General features: G+C 33.7%; 1 protein-coding gene across 1 annotated transcript in view; it reads left to right on the top strand.

Annotated features, from left to right (window-relative positions):
• Positions 1–15634, top strand: part of CUL1 (cullin 1) — a 49860-nt gene that overhangs the window by 19511 nt on the left and 14715 nt on the right. The window contains exon 8 of the mRNA XM_052001728.1: positions 9562–9692. Within this exon, the coding sequence (XP_051857688.1) occupies positions 9562–9692 (131 nt within the window). The remainder of the gene's footprint in view (positions 1–9561; positions 9693–15634) is intronic.

Raw genomic sequence — 15634 nt, 5'->3', positions numbered from 1 at the left:
GGGGGGGGGGGGAGAAGGGGGGAGGAAGAAAAGTAAAGATAATCCAGATGATTGGCTGAAAAGGAAAATTCTGACTAGGACAGAGAGAATCACACATCGACATTATTGTGATTGTGAGATTTTTTTCCCCCTCTTTTTCTTGTTCCCTTATATGGCAAGGCAGGAAAACTGAATATTTTTCCTTTGATTAATTGTAAGAAAGCAGTTCAAATTTTCTTAATGAAGACAATAAAAAACAATTTTGATCCCAAATTCCCCTGAAAATTAGAGCATTGAAAACAGACTTGTGAAAGGCTGTTGAATTTAATGGAATATCAATGAATTAACAGAATTGTTCTGCCTAAACCTGACAATGACTAAAAGTTTTAATAATTAGTATTAGCTAAATTATTAAAGAGTATGTTAAGTTGTATTTCATTGTTTTCTTTCTTTTAATTTGGAATGTTAAGAAGAATGGATTATTTTTTCATCCATTTAACTAAAGGACACTTACAGAGGGGAAAACTTGCTTATCTTTCCCTCATATGCCTTCAGAAAGCTTGACTTCTAGACCATACCTAACTGAATTCTATTTACAAAATCCAGAAAAATAAGTTTTTAAAATGCTCATTGTTACACTGCCAACTTGTTAGATGAGGTGATCTAAACTTTAAAAAAATTCTTTTGAGTTACCAGTACAAAGCAGAAACTCTAAAAGGTTCCATATTTGAGTCAAACAGTTTAAATGCTTCTTCTGGAATATTTCATGTAATCACTAGATTATTCCATAAATACATAACATAGTTATTCCGGATAAGAGCAGAAAAAGAAAAATGAAATTTTCTTTTCAGAGTGTCTTAAACAAAAATTCCTTTGATCCCTATCTTTATAGAACTGTAAAATGTTTGAGCTGGAATGTGATCAATTAATCCAACTGAAATGAAATATAGATGTATGAAGTGTCTGATCTTCAGGGAAGTAACTAATGTGATTAGTCACCTCTTTTTTTTTTTCTTTTTTTTTTTTGCTGAGGCAGTTAGGGTTAAGTGACTTGCCCAGGGTCACACAGCTATGAAGTGTTAAATGTCTGATGTCAGATTTGAACTCAGGTCCTCCTAACTTCAGGGCTGGTGCTCTATCCACTGCACCACCTACCTGCCCTGATTAATCACTTTTAATGAGCCTTAACCACCTGAAGAAATTTATACTATCCCAGTAGAGGAATTTTGTTTAAAAGATTCATTCACTTAGAGTGGATGCCCATCATTTGGAGAATGGCTGAATACATTATGGTATATGAATGTTATGGAATATTATTGTTATGTTTGAGAAATGACCATCAAGATGAATACAAAGAGGCTTGGAGAGACATATATGAACTGATGCTAAGTGAAATGAGCAGGACCAGGAGATCATTGTACATGGCAACAACAAGATTATACAGTGATCAATCCTGATGGATATGGCTCTTTACAACAATGAGAAGATTCAAACCAGTTCCAATAGTCTTGTGATGAAGAGAGCCATCTACATACACTCAGGGAGAGAACTATGAGAACTGAGTGTGGATCGCAACATAGCATTCTCTTTTTCTTGTGTCCATTTTATTTTCTTACTCATTTACTGTCCCTTTTGATCTGATTTTTCTTGTGCAGCAAGAGAATTTTATAAATGTGTTCACACATATTGGATTTAACATATTTTAATGTGTATGACATGTTAAATTGCTTGTCATCTAGGAGAAGGAGGTGAAAATCTGAAACACAAGGCTATGCAAGGGTCAGTGTTGAAAATTATCCATGCATGTGTTTTGAAAATAAAACGCTTTAATTAAAAAAAAAAAAGAATTATCCAAAGGTACATTAAAAAAAAGAAAAAGACATATATATATATATATATATAAATTGTACATGTTTAACATACATTGGATTGCTCACTGTCTAGGGAAGGGAGTAGAGATAAGGGAGGGAGAACAATTTGGAACACAAGGTTTTGCAAAGGTAAATGTTGAAAACTATCTTTGTGTATATTTTGATAATAAAAAGCTATTTGGGAAAAAAAAATAAAAGATTCATTCACTAAGATTAATGACTTCTTTAAAGGGCCTCTTAAATTAAAAGCCACAGAAATGTAGTTAAAATAGTTTATTTTAGCAGCGAACACAGTCGTTGGTATCCTCACATACCAGTTTTGCCAGCTAATCCTCAGTGAACATAGCTTTAATTGAAGAAGCTGAACTCTTTTAAGATCAGAATTATAAGGGTGCTAGAAGGGTAAGATAAAATATGGAAAAGGGAGGAAGCCTTCTTGTAACATTTTTACATCTTAAAACTATATATTGCCCTATTTCAATCTGCTTCATAAACCATTTTGGTCACTTCTTCCCAATGAAAATTTTAAAATAAGATTAATTCTAACTTTGTTGACCCTTGATTTTCCAAGAAAGAATTAAAGTAGTTCCTATTGATGTGATTAGCCATAGCTATATAGCTTCTTGAAGGTATCTTTTCCCTTGCCCCCAAAAAAGCTCATTTTAGCTTTTAAATAAGTTCTAATACTAATTAATCTCTCTCCATATGACCTTGGTTTTTTCCATGCATCTGTAAGAATTATTTTCCTTTAGTGACTATCTTATCACATCTGTACAATAAAAAACAAGATGGCTTTTCTAAAGCCTTTCATGTTCTGGCCATAGCGTGTCTTTATAGCCTGATTACATATTACTCCCTTCCCTTTCTCAGTTTTTCAGTCAGGCTGGTTGACTAATCTTCATAGAAGATGCACAGTTGAATAGCCCTTTGGGCGTAGTTCCAAATTGCTCTTCAGATTGGTTGGATAAATTCACAACTCCACCAACAATGTATTAATGTCCTAGTTTTCTCACATACCTGCCAGTATTCATCATTATCTTTTCCTGTCATCTTAGCCAACTTGAGAAGTGTGTAGTGGTACCTCAGAGTTGTTTAAATTTGCATTTTTTGTCCATAACCCTGTTTCACTGATCCACCACTCTTTTTTAGCCAGTAATAAATAATTTCATATAGTTTTAGGGCTGGTACAATCTGGATTTCTTTCACTCAAATTTGGTATGTCCTTCTCAGGCTTTTTCATTGGATTAACATCTATCTCCTGTCTTAAAGAGATTCACCACTTCCTTTTTTAGCCAATACTAAATAATTTAATATAGTTTTAGGTCTGGTACATTCTGGATCTCCTTCACTCAAATTTGATTTGTCCTTCTTAGGCTTTTTTGCTGGATCAACATCTACCTCCTGTTTTAAGTGACAGTTTCCCAGAATTTTGGGTTTCTTCCTTTCTCTATGTGGTCAATCCTATTCATTCCTATGGATTCAGTTATCATTTTAATACAGATAACTTGATGATCTATAGAACTAGATTAGCTTCTTTATGGATATTCCCATATCAGTTGCCTGAGAAAACCTCCAATTTGTGTCTAAAGCTAAACTCATCTTTGCCCCCAAAGCTAGTTCTACTACTATCTTTCTAATTATTTAGGAGCAATTTCAGAGTTATTTGTGCTCTTCCTCCTTTTTCATTCCTTACATTTATTCAGTTACTAAACACTATCAAATCTTTTCTCATTTGGTCATCTCTTGCCTTACAAATGTCTCCTGAAAACCACAGCTCTAACACAGAATTCAAACCCTGATTCAACTACTTGTTACTGTGTGACTTTGAGCTAGTCATCTTATCTTTGCAGCTTAGGAATTAAACTAGATGGAGTCTCAAAAGCCCTTCTAGCTCTAAAACTATAATCCTCATTGATCTCTGCCTTAGGTTTCTCCCCTCACTACTTTATCATTCATATGGCTGCCAGTATAATCTTCCTAAGTCACAGGAATTACCATGTCATTTCCCTGTGCAAAACCTTTCAACTCCTTACTATATCCAGAATAAAATACAAACTTTTCAGCTTTACTCTTCACAAACTCAAACCAATCTACTGTCTTTCTAGCTTCCTTTGGCAAACTCCTTAGCACAGTTAAATATCAGCCAAAGTTGACTACTAAGTTAGAGTTTGAATTTTGCGTGATTCCCATCTATACATACAGAAGCCATAGTTTTTCTTTTTAAAACTTATTTAATGGAAGCATTTTTCTAACTCCCACTTCTCTTACAATTTAAAAGAAAAAAAACAACAAAAAAGATGCTTTGTCATGTCATTCAAATTTCTACAGTAACTATGTTTAAAAATCTGTGCTATTCTGCACCTTGAGTCCATTACCTCTTTCAAGAGGTAGTGGAAAACACATTTCATCATTGGTCACTTTATTGATTAGGATTCTTAAGTTTTGTCAGTTTTTCTTTACAATGTTGTTTTGACTAAATTTTTCTTCTGTTTCTGCTCATTTGACTGCATCCATACATAAAAATCTTCACAAGTTACTCAGAAACTGTCCTTTTTATTACATTTATATACTTTTGTTTGTTCAGTTCCTCAATTGATGTGCATACATTTAATTTGCAGTCCATTGCTAAAACAAGAAAAACGATTACACATATTTTTACAAATATTCCTCTTTATTTGATTGGTTTGTGGAAGAGACCTCGTTGTGGCATGGGCTGATTCAAAAAGTTTGGTAGAACTTGTTCCAAATTGTTTTTCCAAAATGATTGTAGCATTTTACAGTTTCAGCAACAGTGCATTAATGACCCTGATTTCTTGCAGTTTCTCAAATTTATCATATTAGGGTTTGTTTTTTTAACCATTTTTCCAAGCTGAAGCTTCTACTGTTTTCCTGCCTCATTTCTAAATTTCAATTTGCTTATCTATCTTCTTTAGGTAGTTAGGGAAACTGTGTACCCTCCTTTCTATTTGATAGTACTCTTTCTCTCATCTGTATATAGCTTGTATCCCCTCTGCAAGACACATTTCTGCCCATGGAATATATGCTTCATAATGGCTTGAAACTTTTTGTCTTTATTTCCCTAGTGCTTTGAATGTAATAGATACTTAATGTTTATTTAATTGAATTTTGTTCAACTGAATCCAGGTAGTTGTCTCAGTTCTGGTGCTTTCTTTCTCTTCCAACTGTCTCCTCCTCATCCAAGCTTTATTCATTTGTCTCTTGTACAAACCTCATAACTAGATTCATTTATAATCTTCCAATTCACCCTTCACACTACCATCAAATTAATTTTCCTTTTTCACAGATAAGATTATGTCTTCTGCTCAAGACAAGCTGTTATTGGTCTACTTTAACTAGCATTGTTGCCCATCATGTACTTTACCAGCCATTCATAGCCTGTATTCTGTAATTTCCATATATTTGTACACAATACTTCCCTTTTCTAGCATTATATCTTGCCACAGAGCTTTGAAGGCCCCAGATTATCAAGTTGAAGTGGAGATAAAAGGGAAAGGACATAAAGCTTCTCTGAAATCACCATAATCCCCTCCACTAAGCATATAGATTTCTTCTAGTCTGCATAGATGCAACCATCCTTGGGATCCCATCTTTTTTTGCACAAATATGCTGTAATGGGCTGAGGCTTGAGTTGATGCACTGAGGTCCCACGCACATGAAGCTAAATAGTAATTGGACCATACTCTATTAATATATATGCTTGGAGAAAGAATGGCACCCGCCCACTCTTGGTGCAAGTCCTGATGTGTTATATAAGAAATGACGTTTTTGCTGAGTGGAGGCAGGGGAGTGGAAAAGGAAGCAGAAAGAGAGACTGCTGGCTGGCGTCTTGACACAGCTGCTCGCATTGCTATCGCAACCACCCTTAACCTCCAGTTCCCTTCTGCTAGCTGACTTCCTGTTTGCCCATATTGCTATCACAATCCTTTTTCACCTCTTCACTTCAAGAAAGATTGAAAATTTTCTCCTTAATCTGAATTCCTGACTTCGGCTGATTTTAAATACGTGGTCATCACATTTGGTGCCCAAACGTGGGAACCAAGGACCCTACTTTCACTGAAGAAGTCTCCAGTGACCAGGAACTTAGGTGAGTATTGTAATACTCAAATGTGATGACCGTGTATTTAAAATCAGCCGGAGTCAGGAATTCAGGTTAAGAGAAAAATCTTCCATCTTTATTCTCAGTAGAGGTGAAGAAGGATTGCTATAGCAATATGGGCAGACAGGAAGCCAGGTAGCAGAGGGGAACTGGAGGTAAAGGACGGTCGTGATAGCAATGTGAGCAGCTGTGTCAAGACACCAGCCACTCAGTCTCTCTTTCTGCTTCCTTTTCCACTTCCCTGCCTCCACTCAGCAAAAATGTCATTTCCTATATAACACATCAGGACTTACAACAAGAGTGGGCAGGGGCCATTCTTTCTCCAAGCATATATAATAATAGAGTATGGTCCAATTACTATTTAGCCTCACGTGCTTGGAACCTCAGTGCATCAACTCAAGCCTCAGCCCATTACAGTATGGCAATATTTGATTGGGATTTTGTGTGATATGAAGAGGTATCTCTGTGAGAAAAGTTCTACAGTCACATTTTCTCTTTAAAATATTAAATAGGAATCTTTGCATACATGCACAGTGTTTTTGATAATTATTTGTTAAAAAATAAATTTGATTTCCTCAGTTTTGTTCATGATTTATCCCAAACACCTTTTATTCTGAGGAATAGGAATATAGTGAAAGAAGTACGGTATTTGAAGGCAAGATTGCCTGACTATAGATTCCATATCTTCTACTGTTTAGCTTTGTGACCTCAAGCAACTCATTTAACAACTCTAGATCTTTGTTTCTTTACATGAGCGGATAGAATTAGATCACCTCCTAGATTCCTTTCAGCTCTAAATGTATACTCCTCCTACACCCTCTCCATTACCATTTTTCTGTCATTAAAAAATCCAGAAGTTATCAACTAGTAATTTGAGAATGTTATGTGACATTGTTCGTGGCATTGTGAACTAATCCAACCATTCTGGAGAGCAATTTGGAACTGCCCAAGAGGTCATCAAATTGTGCATTCTCTTTGACCCAGCAGTGTTTCTACTGGCCTTATATCCCAAAGAGATCTTAAAGGAGGGAAAATGTCCTAAAATGTTTGTGGCAGCCATTTTTGTAGTGGCTAGAAACTGAAAACTGAGTGAATGCCCATCAGTTGGAGAATGGCTGAATAAGTTATGGTATGTGAATGTTATGGAATATTATTGTTATGTAAGAAACAATCACCAGGATGACTTCAGAGAGACCTACATGAACTAATGCTGAGTGAAATGAGCAGAACCAGGAGATCATTGTACACAGCTTATATGATGTTCAATTCTGATGGACATGGCTTTTTCCAACAATGAGATGATTAAGATCAGTTCCAAAAATCTTATGAAGAGAGCCATCCACACCCAGAGAGACTGTGAGAACTGAGTGTGGATCACAACATAGCATTTTTTTCTTTTGTTGTTTCCTTGCTTTTTGTTTCTCATTTTTCCTTTTTGATCTGATTTTTCTTGTGCAGCACAATAATTGTAGAAATATGTATAGAAGAAATTGCACATGTTTAACCTATATTGGATTACTTGCTGTGGGAGGGAAAAGAAGGGAGAAAAATTTGGAACACAAGGTTTTACAGGCGAATGTTGAAAGCTATCTTTGCATATATTTTGAAAATAAAAAGCTATTAATTTTTTTTCAAAGAACATTATATGAGTGGCACCAAAAAAAGTGAGGAAGAAGTTGAAAATGGAAAGACAATGATGACATGAATGAAAGATATAAGAAGTAAATATAGGAAGTCAGTAATTTGAAATATAGGTTTACTTTAGGCAAACCATTAGTGGAAAACAATGTCAATTGTCAATTGATTGTTGGTTTGTAATCAACTATAACTTTTAATACTGAATGTTCATCTTAAATTAAGGGATTTCCTTTTGTATTAATATCTTTATTACATAATTCTGTACTTTTATTTTTCTCTTATTTTGTATGTGTTTTGATCTTGCATACCCTCGTGCCTGGCTTTGTTGCATTAATTAGTGATTGATTTAATTTTTGATGTTCTTTGAAGTATTATTTATGTCCCATTCTCAGAAATTGACTCTGTATCTTATTGATAAGAATTTAAGCACTCTTTTCACTCATTGCTTTTCAAAGGTATTTATGACAGAGCTTCACTTCCTCTAAAATATGTCCTGATTTTTAAATATTAAAGAAGAATTTATATGGGTTACAAATACTTTGATTTTATGTATCTTCATTTTTAAAAATAGATTTCTAATATACAGTGCATTAGGTTTTTGTTAATATATTTTACTTCCATATCATCTTTATTTTCTAATATAGTCATCCCATGACATTCATGAGTTTTATAACTTTTGTTTATTCATGGATTGGCCATACATAATTAAATGGACATTTTTTGAGATTTTGCAACAAATTATGAATGCACATGTAAAAATTTAGTAAGTCATAAATACTATATAACATTAACTATTTTATCATTTGCTAACATAAGTATACATACCTAAATTTATTTTAAACAGTACAATTTTGTTAAAAGCTTCAGAGTACTAAAGAACTACTGGCTACATAGTCTCTGGAAATGCCTCCTTTTTATCTCCAGCAGCTAGACTCAGTCATAGGATTTTTTTCCTACTATGATCGTTTATGGAATATTTCATAACAGAAGGAAATCCAAGTGAAACAATTAATCCAGCTACACTAGTGGCTGCAAAAACTGTATGACATGTGAGATACTAATTTCTCTCACAAAGCACAACTTGTTTATAGGGTTCATTGTGTTGTTGTTTTGCTTGTTTTGTCTGTTAGATAAATATCAGAATTTTTTTTAAAAAAGGTTTGAGTTGGAGCTTAGAGGCAGTTTATATTTTTCACTTTTGCAAGTGTCCTGCCTGTACTGCATTGTCTCCCTCCCCTCCATTGTTGCAGACAACTTTATTTCCTCCTCTCCTTAGAAAACTAATATGTCAGACAAATATTAATTTTTATTTAATAGTGTATACTTGTAATCCTTCATCTACAAAGAAGGGAGCAAAGATTTTTTAAGGTCTAATTTTGGTCAACATTTAGTTTGCAAAAGCATAGTTTTAATATACTCTTTTTTTAAAAAGAGGAATATATAAAGAAATAAATTTTCCTTGGAATTTACACCCAAGTCCCAAGACCTTCTTTATGATTGTTGTAAAATAACAAAAATAAATGAACTTTTCTGAAGTAAATGTTTAAAGTTGTATATACTAAGAATTTTGGAGAATTTTAAGATTGTTTGATCCTTTTGCTTTAATTATTGTTGCCTATCTACTTTACATAAGTAGAACAGTGTTAAAAAATTTGAGTAGAAGCTGAAGAAGCAATAACATTTTATACATGGGGAAAGTTGAAGAATATTTTCTTTAGGGGTAGTAGAAGATGACAGCTTAAATTCTGAATTATATAAATCAGTAATTAAAAGATGAAGTAAGTTTGTAAATGTAATCGAGTATTTTCATTATAAAGCCTTTTTTTTAAAGATTTAAATTATATTTCATCAAAGAAAAGAAATTCTCTTTTTAGTACAGTGAACCTGATGAAGAATTGTCAGACAAGTAATTCATTTTGACAAATGTTTCTAGAAATAATTCTCCTTTTCTTTTAGATTTGGGACGCATGTATAATCTTGTATCTCGAATTCAGGATGGCCTTGGAGAATTGAAAAAACTTTTGGAAACACATATTCATAATCAGGGTCTAGCTGCAATTGAAAAATGTGGAGAAGCTGCTTTAAATGTAAGTAATATTTGAGACAATTTGGCAAAATATTATACACGTTAGTGAATGATTTAAGTTGTATTTTTCCGTTTTTTAATTTCCATTGGTTAGTTTTTACTAGAACTTTGACTCAGTAATTTTTTTTTTGTTTTTCATATGAGGAATGCCTTAATTATAATTTTTTTCCCTCAATAGTATCTTCTTTTCCAAATACATCTAAAACTTGTTTTCAACATTTATTTTTGTAAGACTTTGTGTTCCAAAGTTTTCTTCCTCTATCCCTTATCAACTCCCTCTTAAGATAACAATCTGGTATAGGTTAAATATGTGAAATCCTTCAAATATATTTCCATACTTGTCACTTTGTGCAAGAAAAATCAGGTCAAAAGGAAAAAAAACATAAGAAAGAAAAAAGTACACAAATCAAAATGAAAAGGGTGAAAATACTGTATTTTGATCCATATTGAGTATCCAAAGTTTTCTCTCTGGATATAGATGGCATTTTCTTTGGTTATAATTTTATAACAATTTGTACATTTTTTATTATTTGTCAATTCTCAGATAAAATACTATTTGCATTTATGTACTTACTGATTTTTAGTTTTGGATCTCGTTTACTATTTTCATATTGAGCCTTTAAATCTGGGGGAAGGGGAAGGAAGGGGAGCAGGTTCATAAATATCCAGGAAAATAAGGAAAATCCCAAAGAACCACATAATTACATAGTGGTAATTATGCCACTAATCACTGAGAAGCCATTGTTTTTTAAACTTTGATATAAGTATTTATTCTGTATTGAATAATTGTCATCTGTATGTATCATATAAGATTATTCTGTAGATGATTAGGAGATATCTTTGGAGATGATAAAAGGTCATTTTGACCAAACAAGAATTTTTGGTGTTTCCAGATTATCTGGACATAATGTTGAGAAAGTTTTATGTTGTTGCACATCCTTGAACTTTGTAATATTTCTTTGATCACTCATGTTTGAAGTTGTAGGAGAACTAAAACAAGGGCAATGTGAAAACCTAGAAAGGATTAATGTCACATAATGCAGAAACTTTATAAAGGGAGAAAGAACAGTTAAAGATATAGTTGGTCATTTAAGAGAGTAGTTTCATTTGAATGATAAAATTAGAAGAGAAATTGCAGGAGACTGAAAAGATTGGGAAGAAAAGTAAAGGCAACTTTTTCTAGGATTTTATCTATGAAATTGGGGGTCAGGGGGTAAAAGGCCTGTAAAAAAAACTCACCACGTTTTCTTCTTTCATTATTGTCTGTCTTTGTTTTGTATCTGTCTACACACTGCTTTATATGTGTAGAATACTGAATATTGTTGCCTGGCTGATGTCATATACCCTTAAAAATGAAGTTAGCTTTTTTTATTTGAAATTTGAACTGTCAAAAAAATATGCTTCCTCAGTAAAATTATTTGTCTTTTAAGGAAACCTTAACTCTTGTTGATGATGATGATAACTCTTGTTGATTCAGAAACAAAGGCAAAATAATTAAGGAAAACATTCTCATTTATCCAAGTATAGCAAATACATTTATAGTCTTTAGTTCTGAAAGACAATTTTTCAACAACCTTTTTTATATGTGACCTACTCAGTTACTATAGGTCTAATTGAATGAGATTCTCTCAGAATTAAAAATAATTAACTTCAATCTTTTGTAAAAAGTTATTCTTTATAAAGAATTAACTGTTCTTTTTTAAAAATTATTTTACTAAAGCCAGTTGACAATTTGTTTTAGTGTCTTTGGTTTGGGCTTAAGGGACTCTGGTCATATGGTTTCAGGAACTCCTGAGTTCCTGATAGTTTGCTCTACCAATGTATATTTACACCCATTCTGCAACCTAAAGTTAGGAGAGGTATCTTGGGACTTGAGAGACTGGCTTGCCAGAGCCCTCCAGCCAATATTCTTAAAGGTTAGTCAGTAAGCATTTAAATGACACAAAATAAAGCCAAAGACAGTCCTTGACCTCCTTAGGAGAGCAAATAAGAAACGGTGGTCTTATAACTTATCTTTGATCTAATCTAATGTGGGAGAAAATATATAAAAAGCTGAAAGTGGTGGAAGAGGCAGGAAGGGGAGCAATTATGTGTGGAAAGGAGAGCATCCTGCACAGAGAAATGATGAATTTCTGTAGCTGATATGAATTGATAGGGTCTTTTTCTTCAGAAGACCTCTTCTGTGTGGGATACTGGGGAGATGTAAATTTCAGAGTGGATGTGATGGTCTAGAAAGATGTCTGTGGAGACAGTGGTGAAGGTAAGCTCAGTAGACACGTGAGACCTAGAACTCAGACCAATTTGGTAGCTGTGTGAGTGAATAGGAGACAGTTCAAGTGATATTGTTGTGTGTGTCAAATCCAGCCAGGTAACTATGTATATAAGCAATCTCCTTATGTTATGATCTGACTTGCCTTGTATTTTGTCCATTTTGTTGTTGACTTAATTCTTGAATTTTTGAGTTTTCTGTGCTGCAGAAGTCTGGGCAGATATCTGTACTATTTTACTATCCTTCTTACATTATTGTTACTCCCCATGGTTTTGTTGGTTTAAACCTCTTGAATGGTCTAAGCTGTGAGTATGTACTTTAATTCTTGCCCTTTTCTTTCTCTAGTGTAAAGCTTTCTTGATTAGATTTCCAAAGCTCCAGGAAAATAATGTTACCATTTTTTTTCTGCTATTAACTTTATCTTAGTTTCAGTAGTAATTAGCACTATTCTTTACATTCATTGTACACTAAAAGATGCTCTTTTGATTTTTATTGATCCTTTGTAATCTTTAATGCACCATTTTGTTTCCCTCCTTATTACTGTATTCCTTAACATTTCTACAGTGCTCATTGTCCTTTTTTGTTTTTGATACCTCTCCTTGAACTTCATTCTGCACTTTACTGTCCTAACAATATATTGTTTTGGCATTTCTCCCTTTCAGACAGTTCTCATGATTTATTCAGGGTTTTTTCCCCTTAAGTCTTCCTTTTACTACTCTAGGATTCAGTGTTTCTCTAACCATGCACTTCTATAGAAAATTCTTCATTTCAAATTCATTTAAACTTATCATTTATATGCTGATAACTCAGTGAATTTATTGTAATGCACATTGCTTTATGAATCATGTTGGGAGAGAAAAATCAGAGCAACATGGAAAAACCATGGGAGAGATTTTTTTTTAAGTGAACTTAAGCATATGTTGATTTACATTCAGTCTCCTTAATTCTTTTTCTGTCTTAGATTCTCCTATCTTATCATTGTATCTGCCTTGTATCCTCAACTGTCAATGTATTCTAGACATTTCCATATTGACAATTCATTGACGTCTCAGTCCCAGCATTATAAAATTGAATTCATTTTCTCCCAATTACCTTCCAGGTTTATTTCTGTCAATGTTTATTCAGCCAGATGCCAGATCTTGTCAGGTTTTTGCCTTAAAATATGTTATTGTTCTGATAGTATCATACCTTAGATCAAAACTCAATTCTTTTCTTGCTTCAGTACATCCTCTCTCACTTTTCTCCAGATCCGCAGCTTTAGCTACCTGCCAAACATTTCTACTTACATATCCTGTTAATACTTGAAACTCAGCATGTCCAAAGCTGAAATAGCACTTAGTATCCATAATTTGACCTTTCTTTCACTTTTCTTATTTCTGTAGATGTCAACATCCTTCTCCTATATACACAGGTTCAAGTCATCTTTTCCGGCTTACTCCACCCCTCATAGTATCTCTCATTTGCCCTCTCTTCTCTAATCAAACTTGGCACCATCATATTCTTTCTCTCCTTCCCTATTACTTTTTTTTTCAGTCCATCTTTAAAACAGCTATCAAAATAGTTAGAACTGTACATTAGGAAAATTAACCTAGAATCCCTTAGTGACGGTATAATCTGACTTTGAAGGCACTCTATTGTCTGTCCTTCCCCTTTCTTTCTTTCTTTTTTTTTTTTTTTTTTTAATTTTTTAATAACTTTTTATTGATAGAACGCATGCCAGGGTAATTTTTTACAGCATTATCCCTTGCATTCACTTCTGTTCCGATTTTTCCCCTCCCTCCCTCCACCCCTTCCCCCAGATGGCAAGAGTCCTTTACATGTTGAATGGGTTGCAGTATATCCTAGATACAATATATGTGTGCAGAACCGAACAGTTTTCTTGTTGCACAGGGAGAATTGAATTCAGAAGGTATAAATAACCCGGGAAGAAAAACAAAAATGCAAGCAGTTTATATTCATTTCCCAGTGATCTTTCTCTGGGTGTAGCTGCTTCTGTCCATCTTTGATCAATTAAGGCTTTCTTTATCGAAGAGATCCACTTCCATCAGAATACATCCTCAAACAGTATCGTTGTTGAGGTATATAATGATCTCCTGGTTCTGCTCATTTCACTCAGCATCAGTTCATGTAAGTCTCGCCAGTCCTCTCTGTATTCATCCTGCTGGTCATTCCTTACTGAACAATAATATTCCATAACATTCATATACCACAATTTACTCAACCATTCTCCAATTGATGGACATCCTTTCATTTTCCAGCTTCTAGCCACTACAAACAGGGCTGCCACAAACATTTTAGCACATACAGGTCCCTTTCCTTTCTTTAGTATCTCTTTGGGGTATAAGCCCAGTAGAAACACTGCTGGATCAAAGGGTATGCACAGTTTGATAACTTTTTGAGCAAAGTTCCAAATTGCTCTCCAGAATGGCTGGATGTGTTCACAATTCCACCAACAATGTATCAGTGTCCCTATTTTCCCACATCCCCTCCAACATTCCCCATTATCTTTCCCTGTCATTCTAGCCAATCTGACAGGTGTGTAGTGGTATCTCAGAGTTGTCTTAATTTGCATTTCTCTGATTAATAATGATTTGGAGCATATTTTCATATGTCTATAAATAGTTTCAATTTCTTTGTCTGAGAATTGTCTGTTCATATCCTTTGACCTGTCCCCTTTCTTAAAACAAAATCCATTCTCTATTTCTCATGACTTTACAACATACAAACCTGTTCTCAAAATTAACCTTTTACTGAGTAAATATAATAAATATAAAACTTAAATATAAAAAATAAGAGCTATGCCCAATTGATAAATGATCAAAAGAGATGATATGTCCTTAAGGGGCATATCCTTTGACCTAACACCACCAATACTAGACATGAATACCAAAAAAGATTCAGAAAAAAAGGAGAGAGGGGAAAGAATGACTTATGTACCCAAACTATTCATAGAAGCTCTCTTCTCATGACAATAAAATTGGAAATTGAGGAGATGCTCATCAATTAGGAAACAAATTGTGGTATATGTGATAGAATATTATTCTCTGGGCAATGATGAGCAGGATACTCTCAGAGAAAAAAAAAACCTGGAAAGTCCTCTATAAACAAAAAAAATGTGTTGTATATAAAGTAACAGCAATGTTCTGGGATGTCTAGGTATAAATGATTTTACTATTCTCGATAGTACAGTCATCCACGACTACTCTGAAGGACTTATGATGAAAAATCCTTTCTATACATAGAGAAGAAACTGTGTTGGAATATAAATTGAAGCATTCTTTCTTTTAAATTTAATTTTTCTTGAGGGTTTTTATTTTCATTAGGGTGGGAGACCTATATTTTCTTTCCCAACTTGACTTTTATGGAAATGTTTTACATAACTTCATATGTAGTTTCTTAATTGTGGGTGGTGATAAGAGAGAGAACTCATAACTTAAAAATCTTAAAAACAAATGTAAAAATATGTAACTAGGAGAAAATTTTAAATAAATAAAATAAAGTAAAAATCATCTCTTTTACTAGCACATGAATACAACATGTGTGTTCTTATACCATGTTTTGCTTCTTCACTAGTCTAGTTTCTTCATTTTTCCTTCAATCAATACATTTTTTTCATTCCTGTCAGGAAGCCTTTCCTAACTAATTCTCCTGAACGTTGAACTCCTCTAACTCCT

Source organism: Antechinus flavipes, chromosome 5, assembly GCF_016432865.1.
Source record: "Antechinus flavipes isolate AdamAnt ecotype Samford, QLD, Australia chromosome 5, AdamAnt_v2, whole genome shotgun sequence".
NCBI lineage: Eukaryota > Metazoa > Chordata > Mammalia > Dasyuromorphia > Dasyuridae > Antechinus > Antechinus flavipes.
Note: the sequence above shows the minus strand (reverse complement) of the source record. Positions and strands in the feature narration are given on the sequence as shown.